The sequence below is a fragment of the Orbicella franksi genome, chromosome 15, assembly GCF_964199315.1.
Source record: "Orbicella franksi chromosome 15, jaOrbFran1.1, whole genome shotgun sequence".
Classification (NCBI taxonomy): Eukaryota; Metazoa; Cnidaria; class Anthozoa; order Scleractinia; family Merulinidae; genus Orbicella; species Orbicella franksi.
Genome location: NC_138159.1, coordinates 5,853,805 through 5,877,449, shown reverse-complemented (window position 1 = coordinate 5,877,449; position 23,645 = coordinate 5,853,805). Strand labels below are relative to the sequence as shown.

At 37.0% G+C, this 23,645-nt stretch overlaps 2 protein-coding genes across 2 annotated transcripts in view; one reads left to right on the top strand and one right to left on the bottom strand.

The window, feature by feature from the left end:
* Window positions 1-23,645, bottom strand: part of LOC145469714 (E3 ubiquitin-protein ligase TRIM45-like) — a 322,349-nt gene that overhangs the window by 111,673 nt on the left and 187,031 nt on the right. The gene's annotated exons all lie outside the window — the stretch shown is intronic.
* Window positions 13,298-15,678, top strand: LOC145469799 (uncharacterized). The gene is made up of 5 exons (XM_081453609.1): window positions 13,298-13,621; window positions 14,071-14,143; window positions 14,277-14,380; window positions 14,748-14,906; window positions 15,087-15,678. The coding sequence occupies exons 3-5, from the start codon at window positions 14,281-14,283 to the stop codon at window positions 15,488-15,490; spliced, it is 663 nt and encodes a 220-aa protein (XP_081309735.1). The 5' UTR covers window positions 13,298-13,621; window positions 14,071-14,143; window positions 14,277-14,280; the 3' UTR covers window positions 15,491-15,678.

The following is a 23,645-nucleotide window of genomic DNA, read 5'->3' as shown; positions in this document are numbered from 1 at the left end:
TGTTTTTTTTTTGTCGTTCTTACCCACATGAGTGTGTTGCATGCGGTGGGGTGCGAGGTAGGGAGTTGATGAGGAGTGGGGAGTAGTCCAGGAGGGACATCCCTTGACTTAAGGTGGCTCCCTATAGTTTTACGATCGCACGCGCGCTGAGGACGAAAGCTCAAGTAATCTACGCGCGCTCGAAGGAAAACATCACTGTTTTTCAATATTTCATTAGGGTTTCAACAAAACACTGACCCCCAGTCAACTGACCTCCTACTGACCCCCCTACTGACCCCTCTACTGACCCCCTATAAAACCAATGGGAAAAGGAAAATTAAAAAAGCCCACAACTATTAATGTGACCGATTCAAGTTCATCAATAAATTTAGCTTACCTGAAACTTCCAAGATGGTAGATGCGTTGCAGATTTCTGACCCCCTTGTTCTCCTTTGACTGTTTAGTGGGGGTTTTGTTGACGGAACATCGAGCACGGAATAAGCTTGAAAATCATCAAATATTGTTTTCATACGACAAATGAGCAGGCTCGTGAAAGGCTCGTGATGGACTGCTCATGCAAGCAACACGAACACGCGTGTAAACCTCAACCGGAAGACCTTTCGCCTTGTTTTCGCATTTTAAGAACTGTGGTAACTGTAGTATACACCATTTGGACAAGCCCGGTGGATTACTTTCTCCTTGGTGAATAAGAGGCAAATCATTGAAAAACAGTAATGCCACTTACTGTCCATGACTAAAGCCATGAGCAACGTAGTTTGTGCATGCGGAAGGCGAGGGACCTGGGGCTACAAGGCTGCCAAAATAAACTTCCGGTTGATGTAATTGTGTGCATGTTCGTGTCGCTCGCGGTTAGTCGCGTACGTGTTAATTTGCCAGAATTTCCTGGCTATTAATTTTTCATTGGTTAGTTTTTTTAATGGGTACAAATACCATACTTGATGATATTCCAACTTATTCTGTGCTCGATTTTCTGTGACAAATCCTTCAGTCAAATGAGAAGGGAGTCGGAAATCTGCAACGCGTCCGCCATCTTGGAAGTTTTAGGTAAGCTAAATTTATTGACGAACTTGAATCGGCCCACTGATAGTTCTGGGCTTTTTTTAATTTTCATCTCCCCGTTGATTTTATAGGGGGTCAGTAGGGGGATCAGTAGGGGGGTCAGTATGGGTCAGTAGGGAGGTCAGTTGGCCGGGGGTCAGTGTTTTGTCGAAACCCAACTTAACTAACCTTTTATGCGTATTGTATTTTATTCATAGGATGGAGTAAAATTGGTAATCCCTCATGTACTATATAATCCCTGGCATCCTCACATGAAGAAAAAAAAAGGAAAAACTGTGAAGAAGAACCCTGGCTTACAGGATACATGTATGTATTTATGACTATTTAGGGGACCATGGAGACTTTTTAAGATTTGTTTTTGTAAGAGCTATTGAAAAATTATGATGGCAAGCAAATTTTGGCATTTCCCTAGTCAGTCTCTATATATTTTATATATAAACAAGGTTATTTGCAGATCTGTTTTCAGAGTGCTCAATAGTAAACTAGAGCGTGATTTTAACAGATGACGAACTGAGCAACTGTAGATTTGACTTGGCATTTTATTACTATTTAGTTTCATGTTACACAACTTCTGTACAGCACTCTCAGGTAAAATTGCCAAATGCGAATTTACATTATTCAACTGATTTGAAATACACATTCAACCGTTGGAAATACGATAGCTACAATCAGTGAATGCTTTTACAAAACAATGGAAAGGTGGAAAAAATGGATCACATTTTGAAACAAAAGAAACACACTTGAAAAGAGGGTCACACTTGGAAAGATGGGTCACACTTGGAAAAAAGGGGACATACCTGGAAAAAAGGAAGTAATGACTTTGCGCTAGTGAATCGCGAAAACTCAGGAGGGGTCTAGTTTTAATCCAAGCCAACTTAACCGCAGGGTAAAAATAATTTGATGCTTCTTGATAAGAAACGTAATGAAGATGGCATCTACCTGTCAACAGAATCATTCCGAAAACAAACTGAAATGTAGTGGTGCTATCAAACTTATTGCCAACAACTACTTGCAACGAAAACTGACCATAAACTGGTTGTTTCCAAACAATTTACGCTATTTCGTTAAAAATGGCGCTGAAAATGCAGACGTTCGACGAAAACATCTCAGAGGAAGGCAATCTTGAAACCACATGGCACCCAAGATTATGAATTGCGTTCTGCGAACACACACACACACACACACACACACACACACAAAAAGTTTCACAAATTTGTTCCTGCAACAAATGTTTCTGATTATGAAAAGATTAAGAAGTCTAGAGAAATGTGGCTAGGCATAGGCTGCTTCCAAGTTTATGTAAGGAAGTCCTGGAAAATGTATGCTAAGCTTCAATAATACCTTTTGGATTAAACTGTTTTCAATTTCGTGTTTAACGGTTTTATTGCTTTAAAACATGAAAAATTGTAAAACTAATCAAATTCCTCAGAAGTCGATCAGCTGTTTTGCCTAAAATGGTTATTCCAACCAGCTTATTTCCACGGTGCTTATTTCCACAGCCAAATTTCAAAACAGTTTCCGATTTATTTCAAAGAACCAACCCGTGGAAAGTGAATATTTCAGATAAGTAGTAATAGTAGACAGAAGTCTTTTGAGACCACTATTTGTGCAATAATTATCGTATTAGCTTGAAATATAACTATAGTTTGACAACCTTCATTTTCGTTTTATATATGTGTTAAGTTGTTTCAATGGTCACGTTTCGTCATCTTGGAGCTCAGTTTAAATCACGAGCTGATTTCCCAAGCGAAGCAATTGATTAGCAGCAGATGCTAGTTTTGGTAACAAAAGTATAGCACCGGAGTGAGTTGTTAGCGCTAACCCACTGCCGGCCGGCCAGTGTGCAGAGAATGCCCCCTTAAGATGCCACCGTCAAAGCCCGTCTCGCACTAATGGCGTCATAACACCATGTTGTGATGATGATGTAGCAGATGACAAACTTCCGTAGTGCACCCTACATCAAAGCCTTTTGTTAACAACTGTGTTCGTTGACCATAATTTTCCTGGACTAACATTAGCCTTACTGATTACTGAAATAAAAACTGCTGTTTGAAAACCTAAGTTGAATATTTACATAGATCTACAAAAGGCTACTGTTTATAGCCATTACTTACTATGTATATGTATCATAACTGGTCACCTGAAATAACCACTTTTCAACTAACAAACGACTTGGCTCTTTGTAATACACCGGAAACTTTTAAGAAATTGGGTTTCGAAAATAAGAACGTTAACCTTAGCAACAAGTTGGTTGAAAACCATTTTGGGGAATGAAAACAAATCGTCCATCAAGGAATTTACTAAGTCTTCTTTGTAAAACTTAAAAAGACAATTTTATAGCTTTAAAATTCTATTGAATGAAAGGTTTTGCTAATTCTAATTCAGGGCCTTCTTTTATCTTCCGTTTGCACGTTTGTGTTCGAACAAGCTTTTAGCTTATAGACAATTGAATGAACGATAATCAAGCATTATTTGGATACCAATTTGCGCGTATTTTTAATGTTCGCTTGAGATGTTACTTTAGCGTAAAAATATCAGTTTTCGCAGTATTTAAGTTTTCTTTAAATCGTCATACTTTGTCCTTTTAGTTTGAAAGCTCAATTTTCACTAAAAACATTTCTGAACTGAAAGGCTATTAACTCCCCTAAAAAGAGATGACAAATTTGCCTGTTCGACCCTACTTAAGATTCCCCATATTTTTGGTCATCTTTTGTTTACAACCGTAGTCTTTGAGCGTAATTTTCACACACGACATTAAACTTAAAATTGACGTTAGGAATGCAAGACTTCTTGTAAGACTTGACATTAATTCTGGAGAGTCTTAAGTTTCTTAAGTTTAGCTTGAAATGTAACAGTACTATAATTTGACAACCTTCCTTTTCGTTATCTGTTAACATGTTTCAATGGTCACGTTTCGCCGTGTCGAAGCTAAATTTTAAACAAAAAAGAACTGATTTCCGAAGCGAAACAATGATTCCTTTAGAAGCAGATGACAAACTTGCCTAGTACACCTTACATCAAAACCTTTTAATTTCTTAACATCTGTGATCGTTGATCGTAATTCAGTTTCCTGTACCAACATTAGCCTTAATTATTACTGAAATGAAAACTCCTATTTAAAAAACTAGGTTGGATATTTACATAGATCTACAAAAGACTATTGTTTGTAGCTTTTACTTTTTACATAGATGTATCACTATTGGTTATCTGAAATAACCGCTTTTTAACTAAGAAACGACTTGGCTCTTTGAAATAATGAAATCGAAAACTTTCAAGAAAATGGGCTTCGAAAATAGGAATAAGCGATGAGTTGGTTGAAAATCGTCGATCAAGGAATTTAATCAGTTTTGTTTGAGATACTTAAAGAGACATGAAATTGATCTGATGCTTTGCGCGCTCTAAGAACCGCGGCCTAATTTTAAAGCTACTGAACATTACAGCATTGAAAAAAAGTATTATTGCAGCTCAGTTTACAGTCACCAAAGCGTACCTGCACGTATTGAACATAAAAACAGAGCATGCCCAGCGGCATTTGTCTAGGGTAGACTTCGTTAATCAAAAAATTTCGTCGCGCGAGAACAACTAGAAATTTTGGTTGACGATAGAAATTTTAAGAAATATATAAATCCAACCGTGATAATGTCAAGCTAAGACTAACAACCATTCTTGCATTCCCAATGTCAATTTTATAGCTTTTGTAAAATTTCATTGAATACTAGGTTTTTCTAATTCTAATTCACGACCTTCTTCTATCTTCTGCTTGCACGTTTCCGTTGGAACAAGCTTTTAGCTTATGGACAATTGAATGAACGATAATTAAGCATTATTTGGATACCAATTTGTGCGTATTAATGACATGTTTCCTTGAGATGTCACTTTAGTGTGAAAATATCAGTTTTCGCTGTATTTTAAGTTTTCTTAGAATTATCATGCTTTGTCCTTTGAATTTGGAGCTCAAATGTCGTTAAAAACATTTCTAAACTAAAGGCTATTAAATTTCCCTAAGAGCAGATGCAAACTTGCCTAGTCGACCCTACTTCCTCACATTTTTTGTCATCTTTTGTTTACAACTGTAATCTTTGAGCGTAATTTTTACACACAACATTTAACTTAAAATTGACGTTAGGAATGCAAGACTGCTTGTAAGACTTGACATTAATTCTTGAGAGTCTGAAGTTTCTTAAAGTTTCTTGTTCAAGAAGAAAATATTCAGTTTTTTCCGCTCGATGAAAAGTTTGCGTTAAGTAAACATTAAAAAGCCTAATCCAAATAAATGTAGGTTAGTTTGCGCTGTTTTTTGGTCTCTACAAGTTCCGCCAGGTATTCGCAATTTCAACTCGAGCTTCAATAACTTTCAAATTTACAGCAATTTCTTTATTAGGCCTTCTTCAATCAAGGAAAAACAACAGACAGGATTTATTTCTTCACAGGAAGCTTAGCTTCTGACAAGATTTGGACTATATTGCATCGGAAGAATAGTTAGAAGAGTGACTGTAATAACAGAGAGCGATAATAAAGATATATTTCGATACCAATATTTGGGCAATAATTATCCTATTAGCTTGAAATGTAACAGGACTATAATTTGACAACCTTCCTTTTCGTTATCTGTTAACCTGTTTCAAAGGTCACGTTTCGCCGTATCGGAGCTCAATTTTAATCAAAAAAGAGCTGATTTTCGGAACAAAACAATGATTCCTTTAGAAGCAGATGACAAACTTGCCTAGTACACCTTACATCAAAACCTTTTAATTTCTTAACATCTGTGTTCGTTGATCGTAGTTTTCCGGTACCAATTTTAGCCTTAATGATTACCGAAATGAAAACTCCTATTTAAAAAACTAAGTTGAATATTTACATAGATCTACAAAAGACTATTGTTTGTAGGTTTTACTTGTTACATAGATGTATCACTATTGGTTATCTGAAATAACCGCTTTTTAACTAACAAATGACTTGGCTCTTTGACATAATGAAATCGAAAACTTTCAAGAAATTGGGCTTCGAAAATAGGAATAAGTGATAAGTTAGTTGAAAATCGTCCATCAAGGAATTGAATAAGTTTTGTTTGAAATACTTAAAGAGACATGAAATTGATCTGATGCTTTGCGCGCTCTAAGAACCGGCCTAATTTTAAAGCTATTGAACATTACATCTTTGAAAAAAAGTATTATTGAAGCTCAGTTTACAGTCACCAAAGCGTACCTGCACGAATTGAACATAAAAGCAGAGCATGCCAAGCTGCATTTGTCTAGGGTAGGCTTCTTTAATCAAAAAATTTCGTCGCGCGAGAACAACTGGAAATTTTGGTTGACGATAGACATTTTAAGAAACCTGTAAGTCCAACCGTGATAGTGTCAAGCTAAGACTAACAACCAGTCTTGCATTCCTAATGTCAATTTTATAGCGTTTGTAAAATTTCATTGAATAAATAGGTTTTTCTAATTCTGATTCACGACCTTATTTTATCTTCTGCTCGCACGTTTCCGTCGGAACAAGCTTTTAGCTTATAGACAATTGCATGAACGATAATTAAGCATTATTTGGATACCAATTTGTGCTTATTAATAACATGTTTCCTTGAGATGTCACTTTAGTGTGAAAATATCAGTTTTCACAGTATTTTAAGTTTTCTTTGAATCATCATGCTTTGTCCTTTGAATTTGGAGCTCAAATGTCACTAAAAACATTTCTGAACTAAAAGGCTATTAAGAGGCTGTCTGTGTAAAAACCGACCACTGATTTTACTTCGAAACTTCGATTTTTCTCATAAGCTGGGATTTCGAAGCCCTTACTTAGTCAATCACTAGAATGAATTTTATTTGATTAAAAATTCTAATTGAAGTTTTCTAGGATTGATTGAAGGTCGGTCCGCTCGGCACAAGCTGCATGCCTGCCGAAACAGGAAAAATAGCACATATTGCCTGCGCTCTATAAAAAATAATAGTCGCTCAAAAGTCCTAATTTTTTTTTCAGCCATAGATATATCATAGCAGTTTGTTTAGCCATGTTGCAATTATAATTCAATGTTGTTCCTTCAACGATTAAAAGAAGATTTTCTACCCGTTAAATCGAGTTTTCAACCAAACGCGAACATAGCTCTACTTTAAAGGCACGTTTTAAAAATTTGGCACCTGTTTGAAACTGCTGAACCACATAAATAGAAAGTATAAATGTCCCTTAATTTAAAACAATAATAAAATTTGTCTGCTCTCTAGGTTTTCAAAACTAACGACCGCTTAAAGTTCGGGAAATTTGGAAAATATTCCAGCGAGTAACTAACACACTCGCCTTCGTTAAGTGCTCCGATAAATTCACGTAAGTCTTTTACCTGGCTTCAAGATAAAAGTTTTGGTCCTTTGTAGCGATCCTTGAAACCTAGGTAGCATTAAAACTGCCAGCTTTTCCTTCCAGCTGTGGGTTTGTATCTATAAAGTTCATTTATGGGATCCTCATCTTTGTCGAGCGTGACGGTCACATACTTCAATGTTCTTTGTATTACTGACCATTGCTTTCCTCGAAGCCGGTTTAATCGTGTAGAGTCCTCTTGAAAGGTTTGTAGAAGCTTTCTTTTGGACAACTCTCGGCACACATACATGTATGAACGGCAAATGTTGATCCGGGGAGCCAAGGAAGGATTGATAAATGCCGCGGCCATTTTGTGTTTACAACAGGTGTTTTAGTTCCCAATCTTCCCGTGAGTATCACATCATTGATTCCCACACCGTTACGTGCCTTCAAAGTAGAGCTATTTTCGCGTTTGGTTTAAAACTCGATTTAATGGGTAGAAAATCTTCTTTTAACCGTTGAAGGAACAACATTGAATTATAATTCCAACATGGCTAAACAAACTGCTTTGATATATCTATGGTTGAAAAAAAGAATTGGGACATTTAAGCGAATATTATTTTTTTTTAGAACGCAGGCAATATGTGCTATTTCTCCAGTTTCGGTAGGCATGCAGCTTGTGTCTAGCGGACCGAACTTCAATCAATCCTAGAAAACTTCAATTAGAATTTTTAATCAAATAAAACTCATTCTAGTGGTTGACTAGGTAAGGGATTCAAAATCCCAGCTTAAGAGAAAAATCGAATTTTCTAAGTAAAATCAGTGGTCGGTTTTTACAGAGACAGCCTCTTAAATTTCCCTAAGAGCAGATGACAAACTTGCCTAGTCGACCCTGCTTTCTCACATTTTTTGTCATCTTTTGTTTACAACTGTAATCATTGAGCGTAATTTTTACACACAACATTAAACTTAAAATTGACGTTAGGAATGCAAGACTGCTTGTAAGACTTGACATTAATTCTGGAGAGTCTGAAGCTTCTTAAAGTTTCTTGTTTAAATACAAATATTCAGTTTTTCCCCCTCGATGAAAATTTGTTGTTAAATAAATATTAAGAAGCCTGTCCTAGATAACTGTAGGTTGGCATGCGTTGTTTTTCAGTCTCTACAAGTGCCGGCAGGTATTGGCAGTTGCAACGTGAGCTTCAATAAGTTTTAAATTTAAAGCTGTAATTTTGTATTCAACAATTTCATTATTAGACCTTCTTAAATCAAGGCAAAGCAACAGACAGGATTCAGTTCTCCATAGGAAGCTAAGCTGAGAAGATTTGGACTATAACGGATCGGAAGAATAGTTAGAAGAGTGACTTTAATAACAAAGAACGATAATAAAGCAATATTTCGATACCATATTTGTGCAATAATTATCCTATTAGCTTGAAATGTGTCAGTACTATAATTTGACAACTTTCCTTTTCGTTATCTGTTAAGCTGTTTCAATGGTCACGTTTCGCCGTTTTTGGGCTCAATTTTAATCAAAAAAGGGCTGATTTTCGGAACGAAACAATGATTCCTTTAGAAGCAGATGACAAACTTGCCTAGTACACCTTACATCAAAACCTTTTAATTTCTTAACATCTGTGCTCGTTGATCGTAATTTTCCTGTACCAACATTAGCCTTAATGATTACCGAAATGAAAACTCCTCTTGAAAAAACTAAGTTGAATATTTACATAGATCTACAAAAGACTATTGTTTGTAGGTTTTACTTTTTACATAGATGTATCACTATTGGTTATCTGAAATAACCGCTTTTTAACTAAGAAACGACTTGGCTCTTTGAAATAATGAAATCGAAAACTTTCAAGAAATTGGGTTACGACAATAGGAATAAGCGACGAGTTGGTTGAAAATCGTCCATCAAGGAATTGAATAAGTTTTGTTTGAAATACTTAAAGAGACATGAAATTGATCTGATGCTTTGCGCGCTCTAAGAATCGGCCTAATTTTAAAGCTATTGAACATTACATTGAAAAATGTATTATTGAAGCTCAGTTTACAGTCACCAAAACGTACCTGCACGAATTGAACATAAAAACAGAGCATGCCCAGCGGAATTTGTCTAGAGTAGACTTCTTTAATTAAAAAATTTCGTCGCGCGAGAACAACTGGAAATTTTGGTTGACGATAGCTATTTTAAGAAACATATAAGTCCAACCGTGATAGTGTCAAGCTAAGACTAACAACCATTCCTGCATTCCCAATGTCAATTTTATAGCTTTTGTAAAATTTCATTGAATAAATAGGTTTTTCTAATTCTGATTCACGACCTTATTTTATCTTCTGCTTGCACGTTTCTGTTGGAAGAAGTTTTTAGCTTATAGACAATTGCATGAACGATAATTAAGCATTATTTGGATACCAATTTGTGCTTATTAATAACATGTTTCCTTGAGATGTCACTTTAGTGTGAAAATATCAGTTTTCACAGTATTTTAAGTTTTCTTTGAATCATCATGCTTTGTCCTTTGAATTTGGAGCTCAAATGTCACTAAAAACATTTCTGAACTAAAAGGCTATTAAGAGGCTGTCTGTGTAAAAACCGACCACTGATTTTACTTCGAAACTTCGATTTTTCTCATAAGCTGGGATTTCGAAACCCTTACCTAGTCAATCACTAGAATGAGTTTTATTTGATTAAAAATTCTAATTGAAGTTTTCTAGGATTGATTGAAGGTCGGTCCGCTCGGCAAAAGCTGCATGCCTGCTGAAACAGGGCAAATAGCACATATTGCCTGCGCTCTATAAAAAATAATAGTCGCTCAAAAGTCCTAATTTTTTTTTCAGCCATAGAGATATCATAGCAGTTTGTCTAGCCATGTTGCAATTATAATTCAATGTTGTTCCTTCAACGATTAAAAGAAGATTTTCTACCCGTTAAATCGAGTTTTGAACCAAACGCGAACATAGCTCTACTTTAAAGGCACGTTTTAAAAATTTGGCACCTGTTTGAAACTGCTGAACCACATAAATAGAAAGTATAAATGTCCCTTAATTTAAAACAATAATAAAATATGTCTGCCCACTAGGTTTTCAAAACTAACGACCGCTTAAAGTTCGGGAAATTTGGAAAATATTCCAGCGAGTAACTAATACACTCGCCTTCGTTAAGTGCTCCGATAAATTCACGTAAGTCTTTTACCTGGCTTCAAGATAAAAGTTTTGGTCCTTTGTAGCGATCCTTGAAACCTAGGTAGCATTAAAACTGCCAGCTTTTCCTTCCAGCTGTGGGTTTGTATCTATAAAGTTCATTTATGGGATCCTCATCTTTGTCGAGCGTGACGGTCACATGCTTCAATGTTCTTTGTATTACTGACCATTGTTTTCCTCGAAGCCGGTTTAATCGTGTAGAGTCCTCTTGAAAGGTTTGTAGAAGCACTCTTTTGGACAACTCTCGGCACACATACATGTATAAACGGCAAATGTTGATCCGGGGAGCCAAGGAAGGACTGATAAATGCCACGGCCATTTTGTGTTTACAACAGGTGTTTTAGTTCCCAATCTTCCCGTGAGTATCACATCATTGATTCCCACACCGTTACGTGCCTTCAAAGTAGAGCTATTTTCGCGTTTGGTTTAAAATTCGATTTAACGGGTAGAAAATCTTCTTTTAACCGTTGAAGGAACAACATTGAATTATAATTCCAACATGGCTAAACAAACTGCTTTGATATATCTATGGTTGGAAAAACGAATTGGGACTTTTAAGCGAATATTATTTTTTTTTAGAACGCAGGCAATATGTGCTATTTCTCCAGTTTCGGTAGGCATGCAGCTTGTGTCTAGCGGACCGAACTTCAATCAATCCTAGAAAACTTCAATTCGAATTTTTAATCAAATAAAACTCATTCTATTGATTGACTAGGTAAGGGATTCAAAATCCCAGCTTAAGAGAAAAATCGAATCTTCTAAGTAAAATCAGTGGTCGGTTTTTACAGAGACAGCCTCTTAAATTCCCCTAAGAGCAGATGACAAACTTGCTTAGTCGACCCTGCTTCCTCACATTTTTTGTCATCTTTTGTTTACAACTGTAATCATTGAGCGTAATTTTTACACACAACATGAAACTTAAAATTGACGTTAGGAATACAAGACTGCTTGTAAGACTTGATATTAATTCTGGAGAGTCTGAAGCTTCTTAAAGTTTCTTGTTTAAATACAAATATTCAGTTTTTCCCCCTCGATGAAAATTTGTTGTTAAATAAATATTAAGAAGCCTGTCCTAGATAACTGTAGGTTGGCATGCGTTGTTTTTCAATCTCTACAAGTGCCGGCAGGTATTGGCAGTTGCAACGTGAGCTTCAATAAGTTTTAAATTTACAGCTGTAATTTTGTATTCAACAATTTCATTATTAGACCTTCTTAAATCAAGGCAAAGCAACAGACAGGATTCAGTTCTCCACAGGAAGCTAAGCTGAGAAGAGTTGGACTATATCGGATCGGAAGAATAGTTAGAAGAGTGACTTTAATAACAAAGAACGATAATAAAGCAATATTTCGATACCAATATTTGTGCAATAATTATCCTATTAGCTTGAAATGTGACAGTATTATAATTTGACAACCTTCCTTTTCGTTATCTGTTAACCTGTTTCAAAGGTCACGTTTCGCCGTGTCGAAGCTCAATTTTAATCAAAAGAGAGCTGATTTTCGGAACGAAACAATGATTCCTTTAGAAGCAGATGACAAACTTGCCTAGTACACCTTACATCAAAACCTTTTAATTTCTTAACATCTGTGCTCGTTGATCGTAGTTTTCCTGTACCAACATTAGCCTTAATGATTACCGAAATGAAAACTCCTATTTAAAAAAATTAAGTTGAATATTTACATAGATCTACAAAAGACTATTGTTTGTAGCTTTTACTTGTTACATAGGTGTATCACTATTGGTTATCTGAAATAACCGCTTTTTAACTAAGAAACGACTTGGCTCTTTGAAATAATGAAATCGAAAACTTTCAAGAAATTGGGCTTCGAAAATAGGAATAAGTGATGAGTTGGTTGAAAATCGTCCATCAAGGAATTGAATAAGTTTTGTTTGAAATACTTAAAGAGACATGAAATTGATCTGATGCTTTGCGCGCTCTAAGAACCGGCCTAATTTTAAAGCTATTGAACATTTCATTGAAAAAAAGTATTATTGAATCTCAGTTTATAGTCACCAAAACGTACCTGCACGTATTGAACATAAAAACAGAGCATGCCCAGCTGCATTTGTCTAGGGAAGGCTTCTTTAATCAAAAAATTTCGTCGCGCGAGAACAACTGGAAATTTTGGTTGACGATAGATATTTTAAGAAACATATAAGTCCAACCGTGATAGTGTCAAGCTAAGACTAACAACCAGTCTTGCATTCGCAATGTCAATTTTACAGCTTTTGTAAAATCTCATTGAATAAATAGGTTTTTCTAATATTAATTCACGACCTTCTTTTATCTTCTGCTTGCACGTTTCCGTTGGAACAAGCTTCTAGCTTATAGACAATTGAATGAACAATAGTTAAGCATTATTTGGATACCAAATTGGGCGTATTAATAACATGTTTCCTTGAGATGTCACTTTAGTGTGAAAATATCAGTTTTGGCAGTGGTATAAGTTTTCTTTGAATCATCATGCTTTGTCCTTTGAATTTGGAGCTCAAATGTCACTAAAAACATTCTGAACTAAAAGGCTATTAAATTCCCCTAAGAGCAGATGACAAATTTTCCTAGTCGACCCTGCTTCCTCACATTTTTGGTCATCTTTTGTTTAGAACTCTAATCTTTGAGCGTAATTTTTACACGCCACATTAACCCGAAAATTGACGTTAGGAATGCAAGACTGTTGGTAAGACATTAACTCTTGATGACCTGAAATTTCTTAAAGATTTTGCCATAAGAACAAATTTTCAGTTTTTCCTGCACGATGAAAATTTTTCGTTAAATAAATATTAAGAAGGCTACCCCAAACAAATGTAGCTGGGCATGCGCTGTTTTTCAGTCTCTAGACGTGCCGGCAGGTATTAGCGGTTGCAACTTGAGCTTTAATAATTTGACTTTTCGAATTTACAGCTGTCAATTTCGTATTCAAAAGTTTTATCATTAGGCCTACTTAAATCAAGGTAGAGGAACAAACAACATTCAGTTCTCCACAGGGAACTAAGCTGTTGAGAAGTTTTGGACTATCTCGAAAGAGCACTTTAAGGGAAGACCTTCAAGGAGAGAATTCTAGCCCAGTAAGTATTCTTGTTACTAGATTTTACCTTACATTTTACATGTGCGTTCAATTTTAAGCCACCAGCTTTTGGCAAACTGGGAGAATTCTGAGTTTCTTTCTGTAACGCACTCCATTTGGTTTCGCGGAATACAATAAGTCTGCATGAAACATTTTAAGAGAGAGCTCAAACAGAATCAAATTATGAACCCTTTGAATACGAAATTTTCGCCAAAAGATACCGTTTTAAACCGTTATTCAGGTTTTTTGGCTGCCATGACGCTAAACAAGCCTAATTTTTGCCAAGAAAGCCTTTTCTAGCAAAAGGCGAGATTTTTGCGTTGCATGTTCTGCGACTATCACAAACTAGTTAATTATTATTAGTATATGAGATCGTGAGAGATTTCTTTGAGGTGATGAGCGTTGAGGCAGATGACCGAATGATAATCTTTTGATGTTTTATTCGCGCAGCCACGCGCGCCGGACTGAATTTTTATTTGAAACAGGCGGATGTGTACGTGGAACTGATACTCGTAACATAACGGTAAATTATTTTTCAGTTGTTAAATACTAAGTTGTTAAATTACAGAGAGTGCAATAGCTCAGCCAATCAGTTTGCAGCATTTGCATTGACACACTAGCAGAATTCTACTAATTTCTGTTACGTACTTTTGAAGGAAAATGAAGTGCCTTGTTTTGTTCTTCATCTCTTTGGGTTTGGCGATGTCATTTCCTTCACCTTCACAACGTGATGCTGAGGATCTGGAGAACCACATGACCGGTATGTCTGTCAGTTTATTGCTGTAGCTAGCAGCCGTGTTTTTATTTTACCTTTTAAAGCAACACTAGTACTGTATTTAGTTTGTTCAGTTGGGTTTAATGGTACTGAACACTTGCTAACCAGGTAGCACTTTTACTCGCGCTAATGTGGTTTCTTTTGCGTAAATGTGTCGTATCTTATTCAGACTTGTTCGTTGTTCACTTTACCTGCATGATTCAAATTTGCGTGATTCAAATCTGCGTACATGATAAGTCTTGCTGGTTTGTTCCTTTGTTCCTATGTGACATGTTTCCTATAAAGACTTCTATAATACCTCTAAACCTAAACGAAACATTTTATTCGAATGTTTGGCGCTTTTTTTTGATAGAAACAGAGCTAGAGGAGCCTGGCCGACGTCAGATGCACTTTGGCAACACCGCTGGCAATGTTGGCCAACAGGGAACAAACTCTGGGAATGTTGCTGTTGGAAATCAATGGAACGGCGGCCACGGCGGCTACGGCGGCCACTACAACTACGGCCGAGGAGGTGTGTACAACTTGTAGAAAACTGTTTAATATCTTGATAGCTGCTCTGTTTGCTTACATAATAAGTCTTGTTGGTTTGTTCCTTTGTTCCCTTCTGACATGTTTCCTGTAAAGACTTCTATAATGCCTCTAAACCTAAACGAAACATTTTTTTCGAATGTTTGGGCACTTTTTTTGATAGAAACAGAGCTGGAGGAGCCTGGCAAACGTCAGATGTACTTTGGCAACACCGCTGGTAGTGTTGGCCAACAGGGAACCAACTCAGGGAATGTTGCTGTTGGACACCAATTGAACGGCAAACGTCAGATGTACTTTGGCAACACCGCTGGTAATGTTGGCCAACAGGGAACCAACTCAGGGAATGTTGCTGTTGGACACCAATTGAACGGCAAACGTCAGATGCACTTTGGCAACACCGCTGGTAATGTTGGCCAACAGGGAACCAACTCAGGGAATGTTGCTGTTGGACACCAATGGAACGGCAAACGTCAGATGCACTTTGGCAACACCGCTGGTAATGTTGGCCAACAGGGAACCAACTCAGGGAATGTTGCTGTTGGACACCAATGGAACGGCCGAAAATGAATGAATATTCTTTTCCTCGGTTGCATGTTGAGCGCGGAAAGCGACTTTTTAGTTATACTTTAGTACCTGTAGACGTTTGCACCTGTAGACGCAATGCTATCTTTAATAGCACATGAAGCGAGCAATGATTATTAAAGTAATAAGGCAATAAAGGTGTTAAAATGCAGTTTACTGTTTTTTTGATGAATGTTGCTTTGATTGGGTTTTGTTGCGACTTGGCCCAAGAGACGTGTAGTACTCGACCACAGTACCAGAAATATTGAAGAGAGCTGGATTTAAGAGTGTCGCCTGAAATCTTAAAGGGGCTCAGTCACAGTATTTTGAGTTATTTTGGCCACATACAAAATTACCTTTAACTTGAAGGAAACCTAAAAATAACAGTTTGATAAGATGGAAAAACACCAAATAGATAATGATAAACCATTAAGGAACAAGGATGGCTAAGGATGGAGAAGATTTAACACGGATTACAAATAACGAATTTAAAGAATTTAGGCAAAACTTTTCAATACGCGCAAACAGTGACTGAGCTCCTTAAAGAAAACATTTCTCACCCTCGGAGTCTCATGGAGAACTGGATCTAGCGTCAGCATCTTAATATACAGTTAAGATACTCCTCCTCGCCTTTGGATATAAGCCCCCTTGAACTGTACTAATAGTGGCCCGGTAATCTCAATTGCAAAAAATTCTGGCCTCTTTTATTTAGCGTCCCCTCCCTCATGCTAAGATAATGGGCATAAATGGATTAAGAAAGATTTCCACTGAGCAAAAGCCCCTTTGATCTCAAAAGAAAAAAAGTTCAGGTGCAATCCTGAAGAAACTGTCAATGATTTAATGATCTATCGATGAATCAATTTCGCACTATATAGTCCGGGTGCCCACGCTAGGAAAGGGGGTAAAAAAATGATTTCGTTTACTCGACAAGCTGGCAAACTTTGAGTCACCCAGCAATGTTCTTTAGACCTTAGGGAAAAATAATGGGGTGGCAGTGGAGCTGGCTAAGTGGGCCATGGTAATTTACAGCACCACAAAGTACACCCCTCCAGAGTATCTATGCTGTTTGTTAAAGTGATTTTTACAACAATCTGGGACCAGGGGTGAAATAGTTTATGACCTATAGCCATCAGCAGATTTTGTCTAACAATACAAAATTTTCACAGGATAGAGTTTATGCCATGGATAACATGATGATGGTTATAATAAGTCACGTGATCAGATTATGACGTCATAAAATTGACAAAAACGGAGAAAGTCAATATGGCGGAGTACATTTTATCTGTACACAATCTTAAACGTCTTTTTGGAGAGGGTATTTTAGGAGAGGGCATTTTGTTCTTATTTTTGTATAAAGTTACTTTCACTTATCAATTAAAAACTATTGAGAAAAATATCACAATTTACACAGAAGATACGAGGCATTTTACATCCAAAATAAAATAAAAATCTTATTCTTGAAGCTTAAATTGCCCGTAGCGTTGGGAAGTCCCGTCTCTAAATTTAAAAACAGGCTTATAACTTATCTAAATGTACGTCTATCTCAGGAAAAAAATAAAAGTTTACCCTCCTAGATATGGTCACTGCACCCATTTAGTAATCACTTAACCTGTGCTTTCCTCGTTCGTGAACGTGAGGGGTCGCTCATTTTGCCGTATCCTCAAAAGTATTTACTTAACAGTAATCAAATTTATATGGCAAGTAGAGCATTCAAATTGTTTACTTACGTAATTAGCGCTTTTCAATCATGCCGTTATTGCACACGTGAATGACATCACAATTCAAATAATACAAAGGGTTAAAGCTCCTCGTCTCCGTCATTTTCTTGGAGGTTGCTGCATTCATTTTCTATCAGTCGTGCAGGAGAGACCAACTCTCCGCAAGAACATGTTTTTTTTATTTATTTATTTATTTATTTATTTATTGATTTATTTGCAATAACACAAGGGAAACCAATGCTTACTTACAACACTAACTCTATTTACATTATATTGCTCTAATTATTTACACTATTTAAATTACAATAACTAAACGACTTACATTACTAACAAATACAGTTACACGACTTACACAATTAAGAAATACAGTGACGACAGGGGGCAAAGAAAAAAAAAACTGAGAAGAAAAATAGCTAGTTATCATTACAGCTTGAGGTTGTAGTACAGAAACATAAAAAAACAGACCAAAGGCATGTGGTACATTAAAAGTAAAATGAGTTATGCATCTGACAGGAGATTAGAAATAGATTAATGGGTAGGAGATAGATAACCCTACAGAAAATATAATCTAAAATATTAATTAAATCCTCATATATCCTGTAAGAGGTTTCCATTTCTTCGTGTCTCCACTTTTTGTTTCTATCTCATATTGTAATTTTAGTGTGCATATGAAAAGTGTAAGATTTGGATGATCATTTTTTGTTTTAGCGAGCCATATGTGATATCGTGCTAAGAGAAAGCAGTAATTTATAAGAAGCGCAAATTGAAAGATATCTGGCCTCAGACCCAAAGCAGTAATATTTGTCAAAGCATAATCTCTAGGAAGTAAATTTAAGTTTTTCAGCCATTCAGTAAGTTTATTCCCAAAGTGAGGTGTTTGGCGGCATGACTAAAAAAGATGAATTATTGACTCAGAGGAGGTGTGACAAAAACTGCACTTTTCATCGCCCTGTAGACCTATTCTAAATAAAAAGTTATTGGTTGGTACACGTCTATGTAAGAATTTAAACTGAAACTCTATCAGCTTAGTGCTCTTTGTGCATTTTTTAGCTAAAAGATAGGCAGTATTCCAACTTATGTTGTCATTTATTGGTAGGCCACAATCCTCTAGCCACTTCTTTTGACTTGACTCTGGGATTAAACTCTTGTTACTAATCAGTTTTTTATATATTATTGTAGTTGCTTTTTTGACCTGCAAAATTCTCGTTGTAAGTGGCTCATATTCGTGGTCGGTGTTCTGTAAATCTTGAAAATTAGAATCAGTCGGAAGAGACTTTACAGCCGATATTAATCCGTAGAAGCTGAGAGGGCGAGGGTCTATTTCATACTTACAGCGGAAATCATTTAACGAGAGAAAGTTGTTGTCCGGTCCTAAAAGATGTTTCACCCGAGTTATTCCCTTGGTGAACCAATTTTTTAAAAAAACTGTTTTGTTGGCTATCTTTATTAGGGAGTTATGCCAAAGTTGTTGATCCAGAAAGTGATCTTTCGATGTTATTTCAGGTTCAAAGTTAACTTCCGCCCAGATTCCTAATAGTTCTTTTAAAAAGGCACCCGAAGTTGTTATTGTCGATAGGGTGTCTCTAACGTTGAGGTTGTAGGAAAAAAAGTTTTGACAGCCATATTTTTTTAGGGTTATATCAAAAAAGATTTTCCATTTTCCCTTATTGTTGTTATCTAAATATTTTTTAATCCATGTGGTTTTGAGGGATTTATTGAAGGAACTAATATCAATCATTTTTAGGCCACCACCACCGAAATCATTGATCATTACCTTCCGTTTTATCTTGTCGCCTTTACCATTCCATAGAAAAGTGTAGAGTAAATCATTTATTTCTTTTAAAACCCTGTAGTTTGAGCGAAGAGGCGAGAGTAGATAAACCAATTGGGAGACCACTAGTGATTGCATTGAAATCCTTCTTACTCCTCCACAGAGTCATTTCCAAGGAATTCTCTGGAGCTGGATCTTTCTCCATCAATTTGGGAACAAGATGTCCCCACTCATCCTTAGTCCACCCATTTCCATCTGGTAATGTTAGTGAAAGCCTCCTGTCTCGGGCATGTTTCCAAATGAAGCATCGATAGTTGGCCCTTTTGACATATACAATCCACTATCTTCAGTAGGCGGAAGTTAGCCGCTTTCCAGGTTTTTCTTGGTAAAAAGTTTGTACCTGAAATGGTTCAAATTTGAAGTAGAAGACCGATAAATTTAACACAAACAATCAACGTTTCATCGCTCATGACTATGCAGTCTGTACCCAGGCTCTTCAGTCCAACAGGGTCATCTTTATCTTCTTCAGTGTAGTGAGTCCTCCCTTTCTGCATATGCCGTTTAGGTTACTCGTGGAATCGCATCCTGTCAAAGCATGCATAGCCGGTAAAAGATTGCACACATCTGGACCCACAGCCTCGTGCACGGGAATGAACCTTCTGTTTCCTCCAGTGCCTGTGTGGAACCAATGCTCTTGAATGGACAGTTGGCTGAAGTGATGCCAACATAAAACTGCTACATCTGTGTCTGGAGAAAAAACGATGATCCTCTTGGAAGAATTGTTGATGTCTGATGACTGGTTTGCAATATATTCGCAATGCACAAGCATCCTACTGTCTGCTTCCTCGTGGTCGGAATAGAGAGGAATTATATCTTCTCTGTTCAACGTACGTTTTAGTCACTTTCACTGCTGGCCCATCTTGTGATGCTAGAATGAGTGTTTGACCATCCTTGAGTTGTCCGGGAAGGTTCTCACACCAAATGCAATTAGAAAGTAGAAACGTCAACAAATAAGATTTGGTTTTTCTGCTGGACAAATAACGCTTGAGACTGGCAGGGAACTTGGTTTCTCTGCTCTGAATCTATGGCCGTCCATTGAGATTCTCCCGACTTAATCGAGTCTTCTACATTATATCGGTCTGGGACAATATGGACTTGACTGGCGAACTGGAATTTAGCAATAATTGTTGCAGAATGAAGAATATTTTACTATCTAAAACTAAGAAATCGCTATACCGCGCATTTATACTACCATATTTTAACTCAGTATTGCAACCAAGTCTGGCACCACTGCGGAAAAAGAAACACTGCTAAAATCGATAAAGTCAACGAAAGGGCTTTAAGGTACGTCTTCAAAAATAAAAGTGCATCTTATCAAGATCTCTTGCAAAGAATCAGACTCCGAGCATCCATGGAAACTCGAAGAATCTAGGACATGCTATTGACAGTAAACAATTGTATATCGCACAAAGCTCCATTGGCAATTAGAGATCTTATCATCTTACGCTCATCCAAGGATAATCTTCAACATTACTATATCCTTTCTTCGCCGAAAATTAACACGACTAAATATGGTCTCAAATCATGGAGATATTTCGCCGCAAAGAAATGGAACCAGCTAACAAAAGAGCGATATTAGAACTAAAGTAGGAACTAATAAAGTGAACAACAAAATTCGAACTGATATCGGAATTTATTGTGATTTGATTCTCTAGATTTTTAGTTCTTTGCGTTTATAGTTTTATACAATCAATTGTTGTACATTTTTAGTTTTCATTTTTAGAATATAGTAGGGCTGTGGATTACCTGTAAACTAGCCGATTGGCTAAGATGGATGGATGTAGTGGCTGCCATCTTTGTCACTCATAATTTTGATTTCTCGTATAGGACTTTTCTGTGCATTATTTTTAGATATATCTAATTAGGCGTTTCCTATTGGCAGTGGGGATTCTCCACTGCTAGATGTAATTGACACGACAATAGACATTATTATTATTATTATTATTACTATTGTTATTGCTATTGCTATTGTTATTGTTATTGTTATTATAAGCGTTAATCCCACGTTAAATAAAATATTGTATCGTACTATCTTATCATATCGTATCTAATCGTATCGTATCGTAATAATAGTTACTGCAATTGTGTCAGATAGCTCTCCGAATGCATCTCTCTTTTTGACAACATCTGAATTACTGCCAGAAGGTCACTAGCTATGTATGCTGTTTGGTGAAGACTGTAAGCAGGAAGTGTGCTCCTGGCAAGACTGCCCGGCCCATTTCCAATAGTACTCTTGGTTGGTTTCCTCAGAGACCCATCCATGTTGGCTAATGCAAGGGGAAAAGTTGCAAGTTCATACGGCTGCACTTCTCATAGATTAATGTCACGGTCCTTGGACACAACAAGAAGTCTACTATACACCTGACCGTCGAGGCTGATTGTCTTCAGACCTTACTTGGCTCAACAGGATTGTTCAGACTTTGAAAGGTTTTGATGTTGATTTTCTCCAAGGATCCCAGAAATTCTCCTTGTCAGATATTAGCCTGGCTTGGACAAACTCTCCCATTGCCTTTTCGCCTTGCTCCTTAGCAGTGAGCAAAGATTCCGAAAGTTCAGGTGGTGCAACTGTCCCAGTGGCGATATTAATCAATGGCATCTTTTCTCCTTCGTACTGATCGAATGGATTTACCAATTTCGTGTCAATACACTGAATAATATTGTGCATGCCATTTTCATCTCTTTCAATTCTTTGTGATCCCAGTTCTTTATGGAAGCTCGAGCCTGCCGAAGTCCCGATCATAACTTTGAAAGAAGTTGGTGCTGCTGCCATCATACGAGCTGCGAGTTCCCACCTTTCTCGTGCTCCCTCCATGACAGTAACTCCAACAACTCCTCCTTTGGTTTTGGAATCTCAATCATTGAAATTGTTTGCAATTACGAAGTGTGTAAAGAGAGCCCTTCCGTTAAGATTTACACTTTTCTTCAAACAGTCCTTTGTTAATGACTGAAATCGTCCCCCAGTATTATTCATTTAAAATTAAACTGGTTGTATCGGATTCTATTTTATGTGCTTTTGTATCTGTTTATTAGAAACAAGTACCGTGGTTTTTTTCGCTCGGCAGATGTGTTTTTGATGCTTCTTTTATGACTTCACCTTACTTTTTTGAAACTCAGTTTGAGATGCGATCTAATAGGCTGATTCAAAGGAATGGATAGACGGGAAAATGAAGTGGAACAACAAAAACATCGTGTTTTTAATCCCTTATTCTTAATACGAACATTTTTTCAATACGTATCTTTTCTTCAAAAATATAATACATTTGTAAAATATATGTAAGTTAGTCTTAATGTCATAGCATCACAGAAAAAGAATATTTCCTTAATAGGGTTGCTATGGAAATACACAATTTGGGAATTAACACACAAAAGATGGAAAGGAAGCTACCAGTTTTTCTTTATACTTCCTTAAGCCCCAGGCTTCTAAAAATTAAACACAGTGAGCTGCTTCATTAAGTGCAATTTCCGGGGGGACATCCCTAATGACCTATTATTAATTTCTACGTGTATATTTCAATTTTACACCTCTCACACCTCCTAGACAGCTCTCACAACCCTAGACAACGTGAGTATATGAGGAAAGCAGCTATTCACAAAATATGTTTGATTCTTAGCATAGTCTATATATAACTAGTGATACAGAGTTACTCCCAGTCCCCACATTAGCGTTGCAAATGTTTTCACACATGTAACTACAAACTGCCTACTCGAGAGTTTCCACTGCCACCCTAGCATTAACTACCAAGGTCCAAGGAATAATTCTGGCAAAGTTAAAATTTGTCAGCTTTCCAAGTAAACGGGACGGCCATAGTCGGTCACGGGCACCCGGACTAATACTAGGACATTATTAATGCAAATAACAGACGCCCCTCCCAGTCCTCCTTGTCCGTTACCTTTTACCCAATAGAGAAGGTGGCATTATTCAAACTGAACTCTGCTCGTGATAGTAATTGAACACTCACAGTGGAATCAAGGACTTCTGAAAGCCCTCTGAAAGCCCTCACACATTCAGATATCGATAGGTTGTGTTCATTTTGAAGTTCCCCTTAAATTTAAGCTGGGCCAACAAGGAACCAACTCCAGAAATGTGACTGTTGGACAACAGTGGAACTAATGGCCACTACGGCAGACGAGGTGTGTAGTAATTCTTTCGAATGGGTGAAAGATTTAGGCTCCATTTATATGGTATCGGGTACCCGAGAGAAGCCTTCCCCAGAGGCAACTTTATCGAGCGTTTATGTGTGAAAACGTTGTCCCTGTAGGCCGAGTCAAATTTGACCCTACAGGATTATTGATAACCCTTACTGAACAATTACGTGTGCAGATATATCCCTCTTTCTTTGAGTTTTCCTCGGTGAGTCAGGTACGGTAACCCTGAGGGGCAAGCCCGACAACTTTTCTTCATATAAACACCTTGGCTTGCCTAGCTGAGACAATTCTCGACGTGGCGAGTGTCACGAGATGTCTAGATTTAGGATTTAAAGCAGAAATTCGTATCAAAGAAGTGAAAATTAACTCCGCAAAACCCACTTTCATCGAATGACCGAGGAAACCTCAAAGAAAGAGGGATACATGCATTTGCACATTTGATTTTTTAAATAACGGTTATGAATAA